Source organism: Malania oleifera, chromosome 1, assembly GCF_029873635.1.
Source record: "Malania oleifera isolate guangnan ecotype guangnan chromosome 1, ASM2987363v1, whole genome shotgun sequence".
Taxonomy (NCBI): domain Eukaryota; kingdom Viridiplantae; phylum Streptophyta; class Magnoliopsida; order Santalales; family Ximeniaceae; genus Malania; species Malania oleifera.
In genome coordinates, this window is record NC_080417.1 from 53157125 (window position 1) to 53172741 (window position 15617).

Sequence of the window (15617 nt, forward strand, 5' to 3'; positions counted from 1 at the left end):
AATATCGTTTTGATGATAACAAATCAAGGTTACTTGACATGTCTATGCGAGTTTGAGTTTGAGGACTTAAGTGATCTTAAGGTTTCAAGTGGATATGCTTGAAGAGGTTGAATGGATAATCACACTTAAGGCTATGAGACATGATAAACATGAAAGTTCAAGTCATGTGAGACATGAAGCTCATTGAAGCAGTGCACAAAGCTTAGAAGACATATTAGAAGCTTCACAACATGAAGACTTAAGCACTTAGATAGAATAGTCAAATGAAAGTCTCATGTAAGTACTTCAAAACTCAATATTGATTGATTGAAGCTCCTAGGATATGTCATTGGACTTAGATACATAATTTTATTCATGGAAAATGGTTTTTCAAAGTCCAAATTAAGTTTTCCAATATATGAATTAAGTTTGGAACCAAAAATATTGAGAAACAAGTTTTGCTTAAACGGCAGGCGACTAATGTTAAGTCATCAGGCGACTATGGTGCTTTTGTGTTTGAAAATATACAAACAGAATAGGCACATGCGAATGACCTATCGGGCACAGTCAACTGACCCCATTCTAACTTTCAGAATGCACTATTTTTAAAAAGCACGGGCAACTAGCCCCATTCTGACTTTTAGAATGCACTATTTTTAAAAGAGCACAAGCGACTGACCCCTCAAGGAAAGGCGACTGATACTTATGTTTAAACATTTAACATCGCTGATTTTGTTTCCAAATCTTGCATGATTGGTTTCCAAATTGAGAGAAAATTCGAAGGAAAGTTTTTGAAACCCTAGTACACTATTTAAACGTATTATTCTCGCACATTAGGGTAAGAGAGTACATGAACGGCACGCAAAAACTCTGAAAATTCTTTTGGTCATACTCTTCTGAAAAGCTGTTGTGTTCTTGCTGAGTTCTGTTAGAAAACTGATCTAATATTTCAAATCTCACACGTTTGAATTAGTTCTAGTGATATACTTTCAAGCTTCAACTTTCATATTGTTTATTTGAAGTATTATTTTTAGATCTAACGAGTACTAATCTGCTCATTTGAGGAGCTTTTCATTTTACAAGCAATTCTTTGTTGTTTGTTGTATTGTTTGACGGTTCAGGTATTGAATTGTTGCCTAGCGAGAAGAGATTCTCGTTAGAGAGGCGAACTCCACCTTTGAGGGCGAGAGGTTGTAACTTCACCTGGTAACGAAGTTGGTAAAGGAAATCCTCACAACGGGTTGCTTAGGGCAAGGACGTAGGCTGCGGCCGAACCTTATAAGAACAACGGTGTTCAGCTTCTTCTTCCTTGCTCTCTTTACTTTATGCAAGATATAATCTGCGTACTTGAATCTATTTTCATCATCATCATCTTTCTGATTATTGAATAGTGTTGAATATCGAATCTTGATAAATACTTGAGATTGTGTGGACTATTTAAAAACTTGTTGAAAAGAAGAACCTTGCTGAATATTTTGAACTAGCTGAACATATTATGTTTGAAATCAAATATATATCAGTTGTATGATTAAATCATTGATTTGAACATCCAGAAAAGCTTACAACTTTGAGTTTGAAAGTAAATGATGTGAGGATTAACATTTTGTAAACTTATTTTCTGAATAAAGTGTATGTGCTGAAGTTAAGCAAGTATTTTACAAAATCTGCTTTGAAAGAAAATACTGTAAGTCGCTGAAAATTAGATCTTGACATTGATCATATCATTGAGGCATAATTGAATCATTGAGTTTATTTTTGAATACATTGTTGATTCTAGTTAAAAGATATATCTTAAATAAAGGGCCAAATTGAGTGTGTTAATCATTTAGTACATATTGTAAATTCAGATTGTGCATTGATCCTCACATACATATTTAGGACTCTTTCCTTGCATAGCTTGTATAGCTAAATAGAAATCTTGGTTGAATTGGAAGATAACATAGTTAAGGGTTGAAGTATTTAAATTTCCACAAATCAATTTTTAAATAACCCAATTCACCCCTCTTGAGAATACATCCTAATTTCATCTAACTTTACAACAAAAGCATCCTGGGAATAGGCCAAAGCAGGTGCAACTAGATCAAACACATGATTCTGGGACTCTCTCTCCCCTTTCTTTTTCCTCGCCTTCTTCTTGATCAACCAAAATCAGTGATTCTGCTGCTCTTCTGCTCTCAGTTAGAGCTGCTGTCACCCCCTTCGTTTATTAATTTATTTTCTGTTTTTTTTTTAGGGAATCTCCGATAGTTAATCCTGAAATTTCTAACGTGCTGCTCTCAGTATTCGTCTTTCTTCTTCTTCTTCTCCTGGCCTGCTGTGCTGCTCTGAGTCAGAGCTGCGAACCAACCCCCACCTCCCCTTCCCCCCATGTTTTTCTTTTTATTTTTTTTTCTTTGCAGTCTTTTTCTTTTTGGAATTTCTGCTACTCTTTCCTGAAATTTCTTCTTCTTCTTCTTCCTTCTTGATCAACCAAAATCAGTGATTCTAATGCTATTCTACTCTCGGTTGGAGTAGCTGTTACCCCTTTCTTTATTTATTTTCGGTTTTTATAGGGAACTCTGATAATTTTTCCTGAATTTTCAAATATGCTGATCCCAGTATTCTTCTTTCTTTTCTCCTTCTTCTAGACTGCTCTGCTGCTTCCAGTCAGAGATGCTCTGAGCCCCCACTTGATTTTCCTTTTCTCTATGTTTTATTTAGAAATTCCACTGCATTTTTTTCCTGCAAGTATTTCTTCTTCTTGGCATTTCTGCAACTCTATTATCTGGAATATCTGGTTTGACAGTGTCTTTTTCTGGAAGTTCTCAGTCAGAGCTGCTCTGCCACTGCGTTTTCTGTTTTTTTGTTTCCTTCTCTGCTTATTTCTGCTTCTATTATGTTGAATTTATGGCATGAACTTTGCATATTCTTGAAAAATTGTAATATGGAATTCTTTTTTATGCTCTAGCATTGAATAAAACAGAGAGAGAGAGAGAGAGAGAGAATTACACGATTGAGTTCAACAAACATCCTCTTTAACTTCTTTCTATCATAAATTACTGAGCATTTCAAATTGTCTCACTCATGTTTCCCTTTCTTCGCTTTATCCTTACAAAAATCCCGCATGAAGTACTTACCCTCCAGGTTTACATAACCAAGGTTTTGACCGACCACCCAGGGGTCCTGTCTCAGACCAGGCTTAAGTCTCTTGCCCCAGGCATTCATTTTTATGTTCTAGCATTGAATAAAACAGAGAGAGAGAGAGAGAGAGAGAGAGAGTTACACAATCATCTTTAACTTCTTTCTACCATAATTTACTGAGCATTTCAAATTATCTCACTCATGTTTCCCTTTCTTTGCTTCATTCTTGCCCTCCAGGTTTATATAACCAAGGTTTTGACTGGCCACCCAGGGGTCCTGTCTCAAACCAGGCTTCAGTCTCTTGCCCCAGTTTCAAGCTTTGCCCTTTGACAGTTTGCCCCAATTTCAAACTTTGCAACTTTGACAGTTTGATGGCGATCTCATGGCCATCGATGAGCTTGCCTCCTCCTCCTCCTCCTTCTTTTACAAAACCAAGGTTTTGACCGGCCACCCAGATCCTGTCTCAAACCAGGTTCAAGTCTCTTGCCCCAATTTCAAACCAGGCTTTGACAGTTTGATGGCGATCTCATGGCCATTGATGAGCTTGCCTCCTCCTCCTTATTGCAGGCCATTATTACTGGTTTTATTTATATTTTTTAAAGGTTTTCCGATTTTTCATCTTTCTTAGAAAAAATAAAATAATAATATAATTATGATGTCATTCTAACATCATCGGATTGATCTGGATTGGTATTTTTTATTTTTCTTAAAAAAATAAAATAATAATATAATTATGGTGTCATTCTAACATCATCGGATTGATCCGGATTGGTTGAACTGGTTTATCCAGTAATTAGACTGCCGATTTGCTTTCTGGTCCAGTTATTAAAACATTGCATTTAACCACAGTTCCCTTAGCTACAAGACTATTCTTCACACTGGCATGATAAGATGACAAATCCTGAACACCATCCATTGCATGTTAAAAATACTCCTCCAACTTGTTCACAACAAAAAGATATCTGCTGCTATATTTGTCTTGAAAGCCACAATACAATCCTCGCTTTTAAAGCAACCATCCCCAACTAACCCCAGAGACTGATGGGGTTTCCTACCATTAACACCATTCCTTTGACCTGACCCAGATCCTACTGGAGAGCTGCCTTTTGATGATGAAGAGGACGAAGACACCTGACAAGAACCCAGCTGCTCCAACTGCATTACAACCTGACCAGCAGAATACAAACACCCCCCATAATTCCTAATGCCTATTCTATACGCCTGGAATTTTTTTTATTAACCCTATCACCATGGGCCTACTGTAAAAGGGCTCCCCCCAGAATGGGCTTTAACTGATTTCTGTTGGGCCTGAGAAGAACCTTGTTAACACATCCTGAGAACTTAATGGACCTCACTCAAAAATGAGTAAGCTTTATTCATCAATTTCAATAAAATATCCAGCCCACTCAATAAACCCTAGTTACAAGCCCGAAAGTGCCAAACCTTCTTCTTCAAACACTGCTCCACCTTAAAGCCCTAGTCGCCAACCATCTTTCTCTCCAACGATCTAATGCTTGCCAAAAGAAAAACATTTAACGGCCACAATTAATATGAAGATCGCCACTCTTAAAAGATGATGCATGTAACACATGCTTCACCACATCATTCCACTCTACTGCCTCTTTTCACATTTGGCCAAACACCAACCTACTTCTCCAGACTCCTAACTTTCACCAGATCCACAATGGGATACAAAGCCAAAGCTACAGCAAAATCCCTCAATAGAGAACATTTCAGATGCCTAGGAATAAAACCCGAACGCTCTCTTCCATTTAAACTCCACCCCTGCTCCAAATTGCTCAAATGGACAAAAGCTGATGAAAGACACTTCAAAAAACCACCAGACACAGACCAGCAAGACCCTGATCCATCAATTCATGGTGATTTCGCTCCAACACGACTTAAAAAAATAAAGAAGCTCAACCAGCATCTTCTAGTTGCATATTGAAAGACTTGCCTCTGATTTCAATTATTATCTGATGGAGATCCTCCACCATAACTATTGGAGATCATTATTGAGAATAAACGCACAACAGCTTGCTGAGAGAGTAGGAGTGTCCAAAAATAAAAAATAAACAAAAAAAAGGAGCAAACCCTGCTATAACACAATGAACACATGCATACACCATTAATAAGCACTTGAGATTGAAGCCCAATCCAATAATATAGTAACAAATTTACTTCATCTTCTATAACATCATGTCGTTTTTTCATTGTAGTCTCAAAGAGTAGATATTAGAAGTTTAAGGTACAGCTATTGTATCCTAATTCCTAAGGACAAAAAGCTTATGGGTTAGGAGAGGACAGGTATAGTTGTGGGCAACTGAAAAGAAACCTAGGAAGGTAATTAACAAAATATGCTTGTCATCATCCCCTTTTCACTTAACAATTAGCCCTTGCTAAGATGTTACATAAATGACTTAGTATTCTTAGAATCTAACAGCAGATTTGTTGATTGAACAAATTTGAAAGTAAGACTCACATTATCATACCACCATGCATCATAAATAAATTAGCTTCACAAATTCACATAAATCAGGCGTATGAATAACTATTATTTTTTCTGCTTTCTAAAATCAAATTTCCCTCTCACACTCATAATCTTTAAAAATTTCTCTCAATGGATAATTTTTATGAATTGGTTGAGTTTTATAATTTTACATCTTGAAATTGAGGAAATTAAAAAAATAATGAGATGATAGCTAATAATTTACTAAAGCAATATTAAATAACCAGCATCACAGACTCATAGTGAAACATATTACAATCCTGTAATTTTGTCTGATTAACTACAATATTGATCAAATGTTATTAAACTAATAAAAGTCTAACACACAAGAAGGCTCTTCATAATTACCCACGTATGCATATGTCAATGGGAACACATGCATACAATAGGGGGGGAAAGCAATGAAAAGAGGAGGAATTTTTTCTAACACAACTTGGTACAAAGAGCAAAATTCATTTATTTATTCTTTCAAAAAAAAATGAGGTCATCCTTTTGGGAACAAAGGGGCAATTTCAATAAACCTCATAATTAAAAATTATGCCAAATTTGCCAAAAATTTACCGCGTAAAACTTGAAGTGGAATTCGCAGCATGGTCTCCATATTCACCGTTATATCCAGAGTCTTGGATTGCAAAAACTTCAAGGTTAGGTGATGATCCAAAAGTAGGCGGCGGATGGACACTGAGAGAGAGAGAGAGAGAGAGAGAGAGAGAGATCAACATGAGAGAGCTAAATCAATTAAATCAGATTTAAAAATATTAGAGGAATAAGGGCAAGAAAATCCAACAAAAAGAAAATGAAATCAATGAATGTTGAATAAGAAGTAAACAATTATACAACTGATACCACAAAGAGACATACCCTTGTTTGCAAAAATAATATGAACTTTGAGCATCTTCTTTCAATGGAGAATCTATATGGCAAGAATCAACTGAATTTCCAGAGGATGAAGGATGAACCTGTGTGAGAGACAGATTACAAGAGTGCAATTCACATGCATCAAAATTTAGACAAATAGTACTCAGAATGAAATCAACAGCATAGCTGACTGCACATTTATTATTCCAAAATAACAAACCCTACCCACCCCCCACATTCTCCCTCCCAAAAAATAAGAACAGAACAGAACAAAACAAAACAAAAGTGGGTGTGCAAAAAAATAAATCCAAAACGGAAGCTGGGGAGAGAGGGAGAGAGAGAGAGGGAGAACACATTGAGAAGGACAAGGAAATGGCACTCACTAAATTTCAAAAAGAAAGTTCTATGTTCCTGTAAAAATTTATACAGTAAATTCCCTATGAAGTTGACAATGCCTTTCCCCAAGTTACAAGTTTTCTTGCCTTAACTCACTAAAGGAAAATTAAATATTGTAAATCACATTTACTAAAAAAAACATAGGTTTTTTCAGTTGAGATATGACTCTTTTTTAGTTTATATGATAGATTCTAAACTTCAATTCATTAAGATACCTGAAATTAAAAAACGTCCCACAAACGACATGCCATAAGTAGGGATTCTAAAATGATCTCCAAAATAAAACTTTAACAATGCCTACAAACCTTGACAATTCCCTATCTCAAGATAGCCATATGATGGAGTATTGAATGCTTAATTCTAGAAGGGGCACGTGCATCCAAAAAAAGGATGTCAAGAAGATACTAAAATGCATTCCTCAAGTTAAATAGAAATCCTAATGGGACATTTAAAATTCTATAAAAAATTTATTCTTAGAAAAATTCCATAAAAGACATGCTTGATCACCTTTATGCCTGAGTAGAAGTCCCATCAATGTGCATAGACCCACATAACCTCCTGTAAAATATCCCAATGCATACTCAAAGATTCCAATATTCCAAACACTAATGAAAGGGGGATTATACCAGGTCGCTGGCAAGCATACAGCATTTAACATTATTAAAACTTGGATGAAAACAAAACTTAAAATTTTTAAATTTGAGCAAATTCATGGAAGACCTAAATGACACAAGAAGACCACAGCAACTATGCCATGCAGTTGTGATAACAATGACATAGAAAAAGGCTTAGGATTTAGAACATGTTGATAGAGCTTAAACCCTTCAATGCCACTAGCAGGCACTCAGTGGTTAGTGCTTAAACCCTTCAATGCCACTAGCAAGCACTCAGTGGTTAGTGCTTAAACCCTTCAAGATTACCCAGTAACTTTTTTTGGGCTAGGCAGAAAAACTAGTAACGGAGTCAATTGAATCAAGATAAATTTCCACAAACCCAAATATGGCGCAAAGTTTCATGACAAAAATAGGATTGCACATCTCAAAATCCCATCCATCCCACATGGCAAACAACAACTTCAAATTTAACCAACTCCATAAAATTAAGGAGGTTGCCAGTGGAGCACAATACATTCAAAACAATTCCAATCGAAATATGAAAAGAGACAGCAACATTTCTCAGTTCCCTCCCAGGCCCTTTCAATGACTGATTAAGTTTTTTTACAAGCTCATTGCTATGCTATTTGCATGAAGATGCATGTTTTCAACAGAACTCAGCAACTAAAAAGTTTGTTCTTGAACAATCAGCAGTTTTGGTAGAGAGCATAATGGTAATGAATGTAGTGGAAAGCTGGAGTAGCAGTTATCAAATGGCAGGAAGTGAGTGCAACAGCCTCAAATTTTTTCAAGCACGCACAAGTAGGTCATTAAAATCAGGATTCTAAAGAGGATTGTTGGGGTGGTCCACAGGAACAGATTGTAGGATCAGATCATGGATCGTTAGATTCTACTTACAATGTGAAATAAATTTAAAAGTTAAATATTTGCAAGGTCTTAAATTTTTCACAAAATTGTCAAATTTTCTATCCAAATTTCCGCCTTCCATTACCCTGGAAATCAAAGGCAGTTGATTTCAGTCTTACATAATTTTTGTCGAAATTTCAATACAACAAATCATCCTAAATTTATCAAAAATCTCAAAACTTTAGCAGCACTTGTCAAAATTTTAACTTTATAATGAAACTTCCTGGGAATTCAAATGTGAGATTAAGACGCAAAGTGGAATTTCTTTCTTAATTTATCTTATTTTTTATTGAAACAAAATATTATTACAAGGGTTTGTGAAACTATATGAAAAATTAAAATTACAACATTTTATCTAACCATTCATATTTAAATTTTTTTATTTGTATAATAAATAACATTTAATTGATTTACGAATTTAATTTATACTAACCAAATATTTTACATATATACACATACTATATTACAATTATTGCACCTCATACACAACACAAATGTATTTAATTTATAACCTATTAGTCTTAAAACTTACATTATTATGTTCATTAACCATTTCTAAAGTTTCATAAACGAATTCCATGCTTTACTAATACTTCCCATCGTTTTTTCAATTTGAAATTGACATCAAAATCAAAATTTCCATGGAAATTTCCGTACCTTTGGAGCTTCAAAATTTTAGTCGAAATCAAAATTTAAGGCCTTGTGCATTTGACACTTTATGACAACTCTCAATAAAATAAGCCTAAAAAGTTGGTAATAAGTTTAAGAAATTGAAATAAATTTCAGGAATGTAGCTAGCATGCTAGGTAGCACCTATGTAGGTTTTTTCTTCAACAGTTTTGAGATTTGACCCTAAAAAAATCTGAGAGTCTGAGTTGCAAAGTTCTCTATAAAGGGTAGACTATTGCTAGCTTGTTTATTCAATAATAGTAATGAAAAAGAAAGTAAAAAAAGTATGAAGAGAAAAGAAAGAAATAGCTAATCTTAATTTAGTGAACTAACACAAACTTCTCTGTTTATGTGGTTTTGTCATCAAACCATAAGAAGAAGAAGAAGAAGAAAGAGGAAGAGGAAAAAGAAGACGAAGAAGAAAAGCTTTTTGTTAAAGGAATAACCTTTTGTTTGTTGAAAACAAAAGAAGAAAAGAAGCTATATACTCCTTGCTTTTGAAGTAAAGATAGGTCTCTAGCTTATCTATAATATACGAGAAGAAGAGGAAGAAAGTAAAAAACTACAAAGATAATGCAGAACTGCCACAAGCTTTCAACTTAAAGCTCTCAGCCCCACTGTACAACTCCCTATTTGTTGAAGCTCTTTGCTGATCTCAAAGCCTTCAGCTGGCTCTTTGCTACAAGCTTCTCAGTTTAGGTGGTTTTGTCATCAAACCATAGAAGAAGAAGGAAAGAGAGGAAGAAGAGGAAGAAAAGAAGATAAAGAAAAGCTTTTTGTTAAAGAAAGAAGAACTTTTTGTCAGTCAAAAACAAACGAAGAAAAAGAAAGCTATATGCTAGTTGCTTTCCAAAAAATAGATAGGTCTTTGGATTTTTTATAATAAGAGAAGAAGAAGAAGAGGAAGAGAAAGTTAAAAACTACAAAAACGGGGCACAACTCGGGATCTTCTTATTAAGAATTCTAAGCACTTAGAGAGATTACAATTTCAACGGAATAGAGCTTTCAAGAGATGCATGGTGCTCTTTTGACTTGGATAGAGCATATCCTAGGTCCTGCTCATTATATTGCCCAAATCCTAATGCATTTAGGACAACTAGACCAAATTTTGTGTCTATTGTAAAAGTAGAGTGTTAGGGTCAATAAAAATATATATAGAACTTTTTCTTTAAAATCCTAAATAGGAAAAATCCATATTCCATTGCACAAGTAGGATTGGTGGGATCCCAAGTAGAATCACAATCCTAAGATCCTAACGATCCAAATAGGATACTACTGGGATCCTAGTTGCTTAAGATTCTTCCTAAGACCCGAATTGATTATGCAAGTTTGGATCGTAGGATTGAAGGATAGCACGATCCAGATCGAGATTTTGATACCCATGATTTACCCTATCTATTTTGGTATATTTGCATTAAGCCATCAGCCCTTCTTAAAAATATTTTTAATGTATTTTTCATTTTTAATTAATGTTATTCACATTGTTTAGTAAGGCAGTAAATTCTTCTAAATTTTTTTTTTTCAAATTCTATTGATAGAAAAATTAATCTATGATAAATAAACTAATGAAATAAACTATATTAGCTTTTAGCACGATACAAAAAATCTAATCATATGTGCCTATTTATCCATTAAGAACATAAGACGTAATAGAATTAAACGAGTTCCATTATTTATTACGTAAAGTAACAAAACATAATAAATGTAGACCAAAATCTTAAATTGTACAACCTCAGCTGCTTATATTGTACACATGGTCTTAAAGCCACAAACTTGTTGAAATTTTTGTTGAAATTTCCACTTTCCATCACCCCTCAAAATCAAAATGGCAATCAATTTCCATCTTACGCAATTTTTTTTCCATCGAAATTTAAACAAATCATCCAAAATATATTAAAATCTCGAAATTTTAGCGAAACTTCTTAAAATTTTAACTATAGAATGAAATTTCCTTGCGAGTCAAATGTAAGATTTGGACAGAAAGTGAAATTTCTATCCTAATTAATCTCATTTTTTTTATGGAAACAAAAGATTATTACTAGGGTTTTTGAAATTATATAATAAATTAAACTTACAACAACATTTTATGTAATGTTCATGCCTAAATTATATTTATTTGTATGATAAATAATATTTAATTGGTTTAAGGAATTTCATTTGTATTAACCGAATATGTTCCATACACATACTATATTATGAATATGTTATATTACAACTACTGCACCTCATACACAAGATTAATTTTGTTATCATTAGTCCTAGAACTTACATTATTGCGTCTATTAACCATTTCTAAAGTTTCATAAAAGAACTCCATGCTTTACTATTAATTTTTATCATTTTTCTCAAATTGAAATTGACATCAAAATCAAAATTTCCATCAAAATTTCTGTACTTTTTGAGCTTCGAAATTTTAGTTGAAATCAAAATTTAAAGACCTTGATTGTATAACCTACATTTTAAAGTTACAATAACAAACTTTATAGTTAAAAAAATAAATTATTAACTTGAACAAGACAAAAACAACAAAAGAAACGAACGCCGAATTTGAACAATATAGAGAGGAAATACCAAATTACTAATATTAACATAATAAATATTTGCTTATCAAAACATTGTTCAGCTCAAAAAGTTAACTAATGCACTAGTGAATATACACACACATATATATATATATAAACTCTATATCATTGTCATCCTCATCATAATCTCCTGTTCTCCTCCTTGCATAGCTAACTGGGATTGATTTACAAAAAGAAAAATGACAGGAAGGAAGAAAACGTATAAAATTCTCTTTCTTTCTTTGTGGGCCAACGCTAGGGAGAGAAGGGAATGCGTCGAGGCGGCGAACAACAACAAAAGTATGTATTGACAATGACAATCATGATGATCATGATAATAATAATAATTTTTGTAACAGCCTTGTAGCAGCTATGAGTCTATAATAACCTTACAAAGACCTATAGCAGCCAGCCAGCCACTACATAGCAGAAAAGTGGTCCGCTGCAGTGCTATGGTTATAATCTTTATTCCCACCTCTACTCAAGTATGTAAAAGTATTGGAACCCTAAAACTTTGTTACAAGGCATATCTTAATAAATAAAAAGTTAATGACTTGGATTTGTCATAATTTGGAAAATACATACGCTTATCACAGGGAGAATAAGACAAAAGAAATTCTGTGAATTCTTATTATTAATATATAAAGTGATTTTTTCACTGTTAAAATAAAGTGGCTTGTGATTTTGGTTCATTATAGTTTGATTTGATTTATCATTACTTTTTATTTATTTGCTTCATACCGCAAATGTATTTGCATGAATAGCAGTTGCAGCTGCTATTTAAAACATAGTATTAAAGTACACTAAATATCAACAGTTCTTAAACAGAAATTATCATCCATTTTAAGGTTAAATAAATAAACGATTCTAAACTGAATCATGGAGCTGATCTTAGGTAGGCAATGGACAATGACAAACAGCTGTATATATTATATAAGACCGTCAAAGTGACTTTCACACATCTGCAGAGCATCTTTGTTGACAAAAAAAAAGAAAAAAAAACTTCAAAACAGAGCTAATAACAATTGGAAATGAGTGGTTGAGGACTTGATTGAGGATCTAACCTGCACAAGGCGGATTTCAAATGCAGGTCTATTAGCAGGATCTTGCGCCAAATACAGAAGTCTCTTGTGCGTAAGCACATCTTCCGCCCTCTCCACATTCACATCCAACGCATATCTGCACAATAGCAATCAAATACCTCGACACAAGTGAGACACTCACAATCGTGCACACATACCACGTGGAGTTCAATTCAAGCATTTAATTCAAAATCAAATAACTGCAGCGACAAAAAACACAAATTCAATCCAAAAACTTCGATCTTAAATTCTGGAACCAAAAATAGTTTCTAGTTAACCTAATTTTTTTTGTTTTCTACGGCACCACGAGAACGGAAACTAAATTACTTCAAACGTTTTTTCCTTTTCAGTTCATTTCCTCCAGTTTCTCATCAACGAGACGCATCATCAAAACCAAACTTAGACCCCATAATTAAGTAATCAAACAATCAAAATATTAAAAAGAATAGGAAATTCCGGGCCAAAGGGCGAAAGCTAGGGCTTAGAAGCGTACCTGGCAGGGAGACGGTTGAAATGGAGCCACAGCTGCTCATCAAAACCAGGGAGAGAGGCCTCTTCATAAACGGACTCCTGGACTCGTCGAAGCACCTCGTGGTAAACCTCGAGCTTCTGCCTGTGCTGTCGAAGCTGTTTGGGCGACGAATCCGAAGCTCTGCTACCGCAACTCTCGTTATCTTCCATCGCCATTGCAAAAACAGCGATAAAGATCAACCAGAAGAACCACCAACTATATCTACATATAGAAATATGCACACGCAGAAGTCACCACCTCAAGAATCGAAGGCCTCCATGGAGAAGATTGCACAGACGAATCATCGAGAACAGTGGATCGATCACCCGTGCATCGGCGATTTGTGAGGAAAATGGAGAGTGAGGCGAGCGAGTGAGAGGGAGAGAGCGAGAAAGCCCAGGGACGGCGAGGGTTGGTACTTGGCACTTGGTCGTGGGGAGTTGTGGGCCATCTTACACCTACACCTTCAAGAGAGGGATCCTGGATTGCCACGCTGGCGGAGGGCCCATAGAATTGTGGGCCCATGATGATGTATCTGGACGGCATGCTGGACGGGGAATATTATATTGGCCCCGACAGCGATTTTTTGTCGTTGGCTTTTAGGAAGCCCAACGGCGCGGCAATTAAAACGATTGGCTTCGGGCTGTCTTAGCAACATTTTGTTTAGAAAAACAACTCATTTAGAAATTTTTTTAAGGGCGTGTTTAGTTCAATAATCAGATTAGCTTAGATTAAAATAAGGGTCTTTAGCTTATTATATTTATTGAGTTATGACTCATACCTAAAGATATACACTTAACAACTGTTACAAATTGGAATACACGAAACCTCCACATCAATTTAAACTAGATAAGTTGGGGGATCCCCATGATACGGTACAGTATGTTTGAGTTAAGATGTAATGTAATTGTATATCATATAAGGGTATTTTATGATTTTCATATAAGACAATACATAAATATTGGAACCAAAGGTTGAAATCGTAAGACAAGTTTTTCATTGATAGTGAAAATTACAAAAAAATTTCATGGATGTATGCATATTATCAAATTACAAAAACTCGTGTTCTTCTTTTCCCTTTAACTTTTTTCTAATTTTTGTATTTATTGTGTCTATGTGCGAGCATAATCTCAGGACATAATTCCACAATAATAATTGATGCAACATACCAATTGTAGTGATTCCCAATAATAATAATAATAATAATAATTTAAAATTAAATTAATTACAAAATATTATTATTAATTAAATAATATAATATATTAATATAATATAATATAATAATATTATTATTATTATCATATATATATATATATATATATATATATATACATCTCAAATCTTCTTGAGAAATCAAGATGATTGAGACTAAGAGTTGCGCCCAGCTCTCTCTCTCTCATCACACTCTCTCAACTCTCTCTCTTCTCAACCACTCTTTCTCTCTCTCTCTTCAATTTTTTTTTCGATTCTCGGCCAATTGAAGAATGAAAAATACCCTTGGGTTCCAAATTTTGCCACCAACATTTTAATTAAAGTGGATTTGTGATCACGACGTCATAGGCACCACTCATGGGATAAGTAAATTCACTCTCTCCCTCTTAAATTTCTCTCCAATATTCAGCCAAATTGACGGTCGGACACCATCATAGGATCCCGGCTTCAATCCTCATCAATTTAATCGGAACACATTTTTTATTTGGAAATCCTATGCACCACTCCAAGGCAAAGGTGAGGAGTACATACAAATTATCTCAATTATTTTAGAAATTCACCCTATTAAATCATGGTATATAATTACTAGAATATTATATATGGATTTCTGAGTAATTTTATAGGTATGAAAATTACTATATATGTGATGCCCCGATTTTCATACCATTTTTTTCTTCATTTTCGTCTCAAATAAATAATAAATATTAATCAAACATCTGACATGTCTAAAATTCTAATACCATTCTAACATAACCTGATCTGAAATGGGTACTAAGTAATCAGTTTATCTTATACAAACAAACCTAACAACGAAAGTCAATATTTACAAACCATCTAGAATACAAATAACCAGAGTTCTATACATCCATACATATCCCAAAAAAAAAATCCATAATGTACCCTAGGGGATTACACAAACATATCCCTAACACAAAACACTTACCCCGTCTACCAAGGTACCAGCTCCCCTCTATCTCGGAGTTCTATCTACTAGTCTGTCACATTTTCCTAAAATGTTTAGATATTTGGGTGAAACGCCTCTCAATAAGACAAAATAAATTATTCTTAGTGTGTGGCAGTATGAATTTAGTTATATCATAATATACTCAATTAAGTGATTACATCATCTAAAAAAATATACCAACATATACTCATAATCATAAAATATAAGTTCAAAAGCTATGTTACCATTTCTTATAC

At 34.2% G+C, this 15617-nt stretch overlaps 1 protein-coding gene across 1 annotated transcript in view; it reads right to left on the minus strand.

Annotated features, from left to right (window-relative positions):
- LOC131154277 (serine/threonine-protein kinase STY8-like) overlaps window positions 1–13632 on the minus strand; it is a 79564-nt gene extending 65932 nt beyond the window's left edge. The window contains exons 1-4 of the mRNA XM_058106951.1: window positions 13188–13632; window positions 12677–12791; window positions 6470–6567; window positions 6170–6289 (exon numbers count right to left, since the gene is read on the minus strand). Coding sequence (XP_057962934.1) covers window positions 6170–6289; window positions 6470–6567; window positions 12677–12791; window positions 13188–13381 — 527 coding nt within the window. The 5' untranslated portion in view covers window positions 13382–13632. The remainder of the gene's footprint in view (window positions 1–6169; window positions 6290–6469; window positions 6568–12676; window positions 12792–13187) is intronic.
- Between the last annotated feature and the right edge of the window lie 1985 nt (window positions 13633–15617).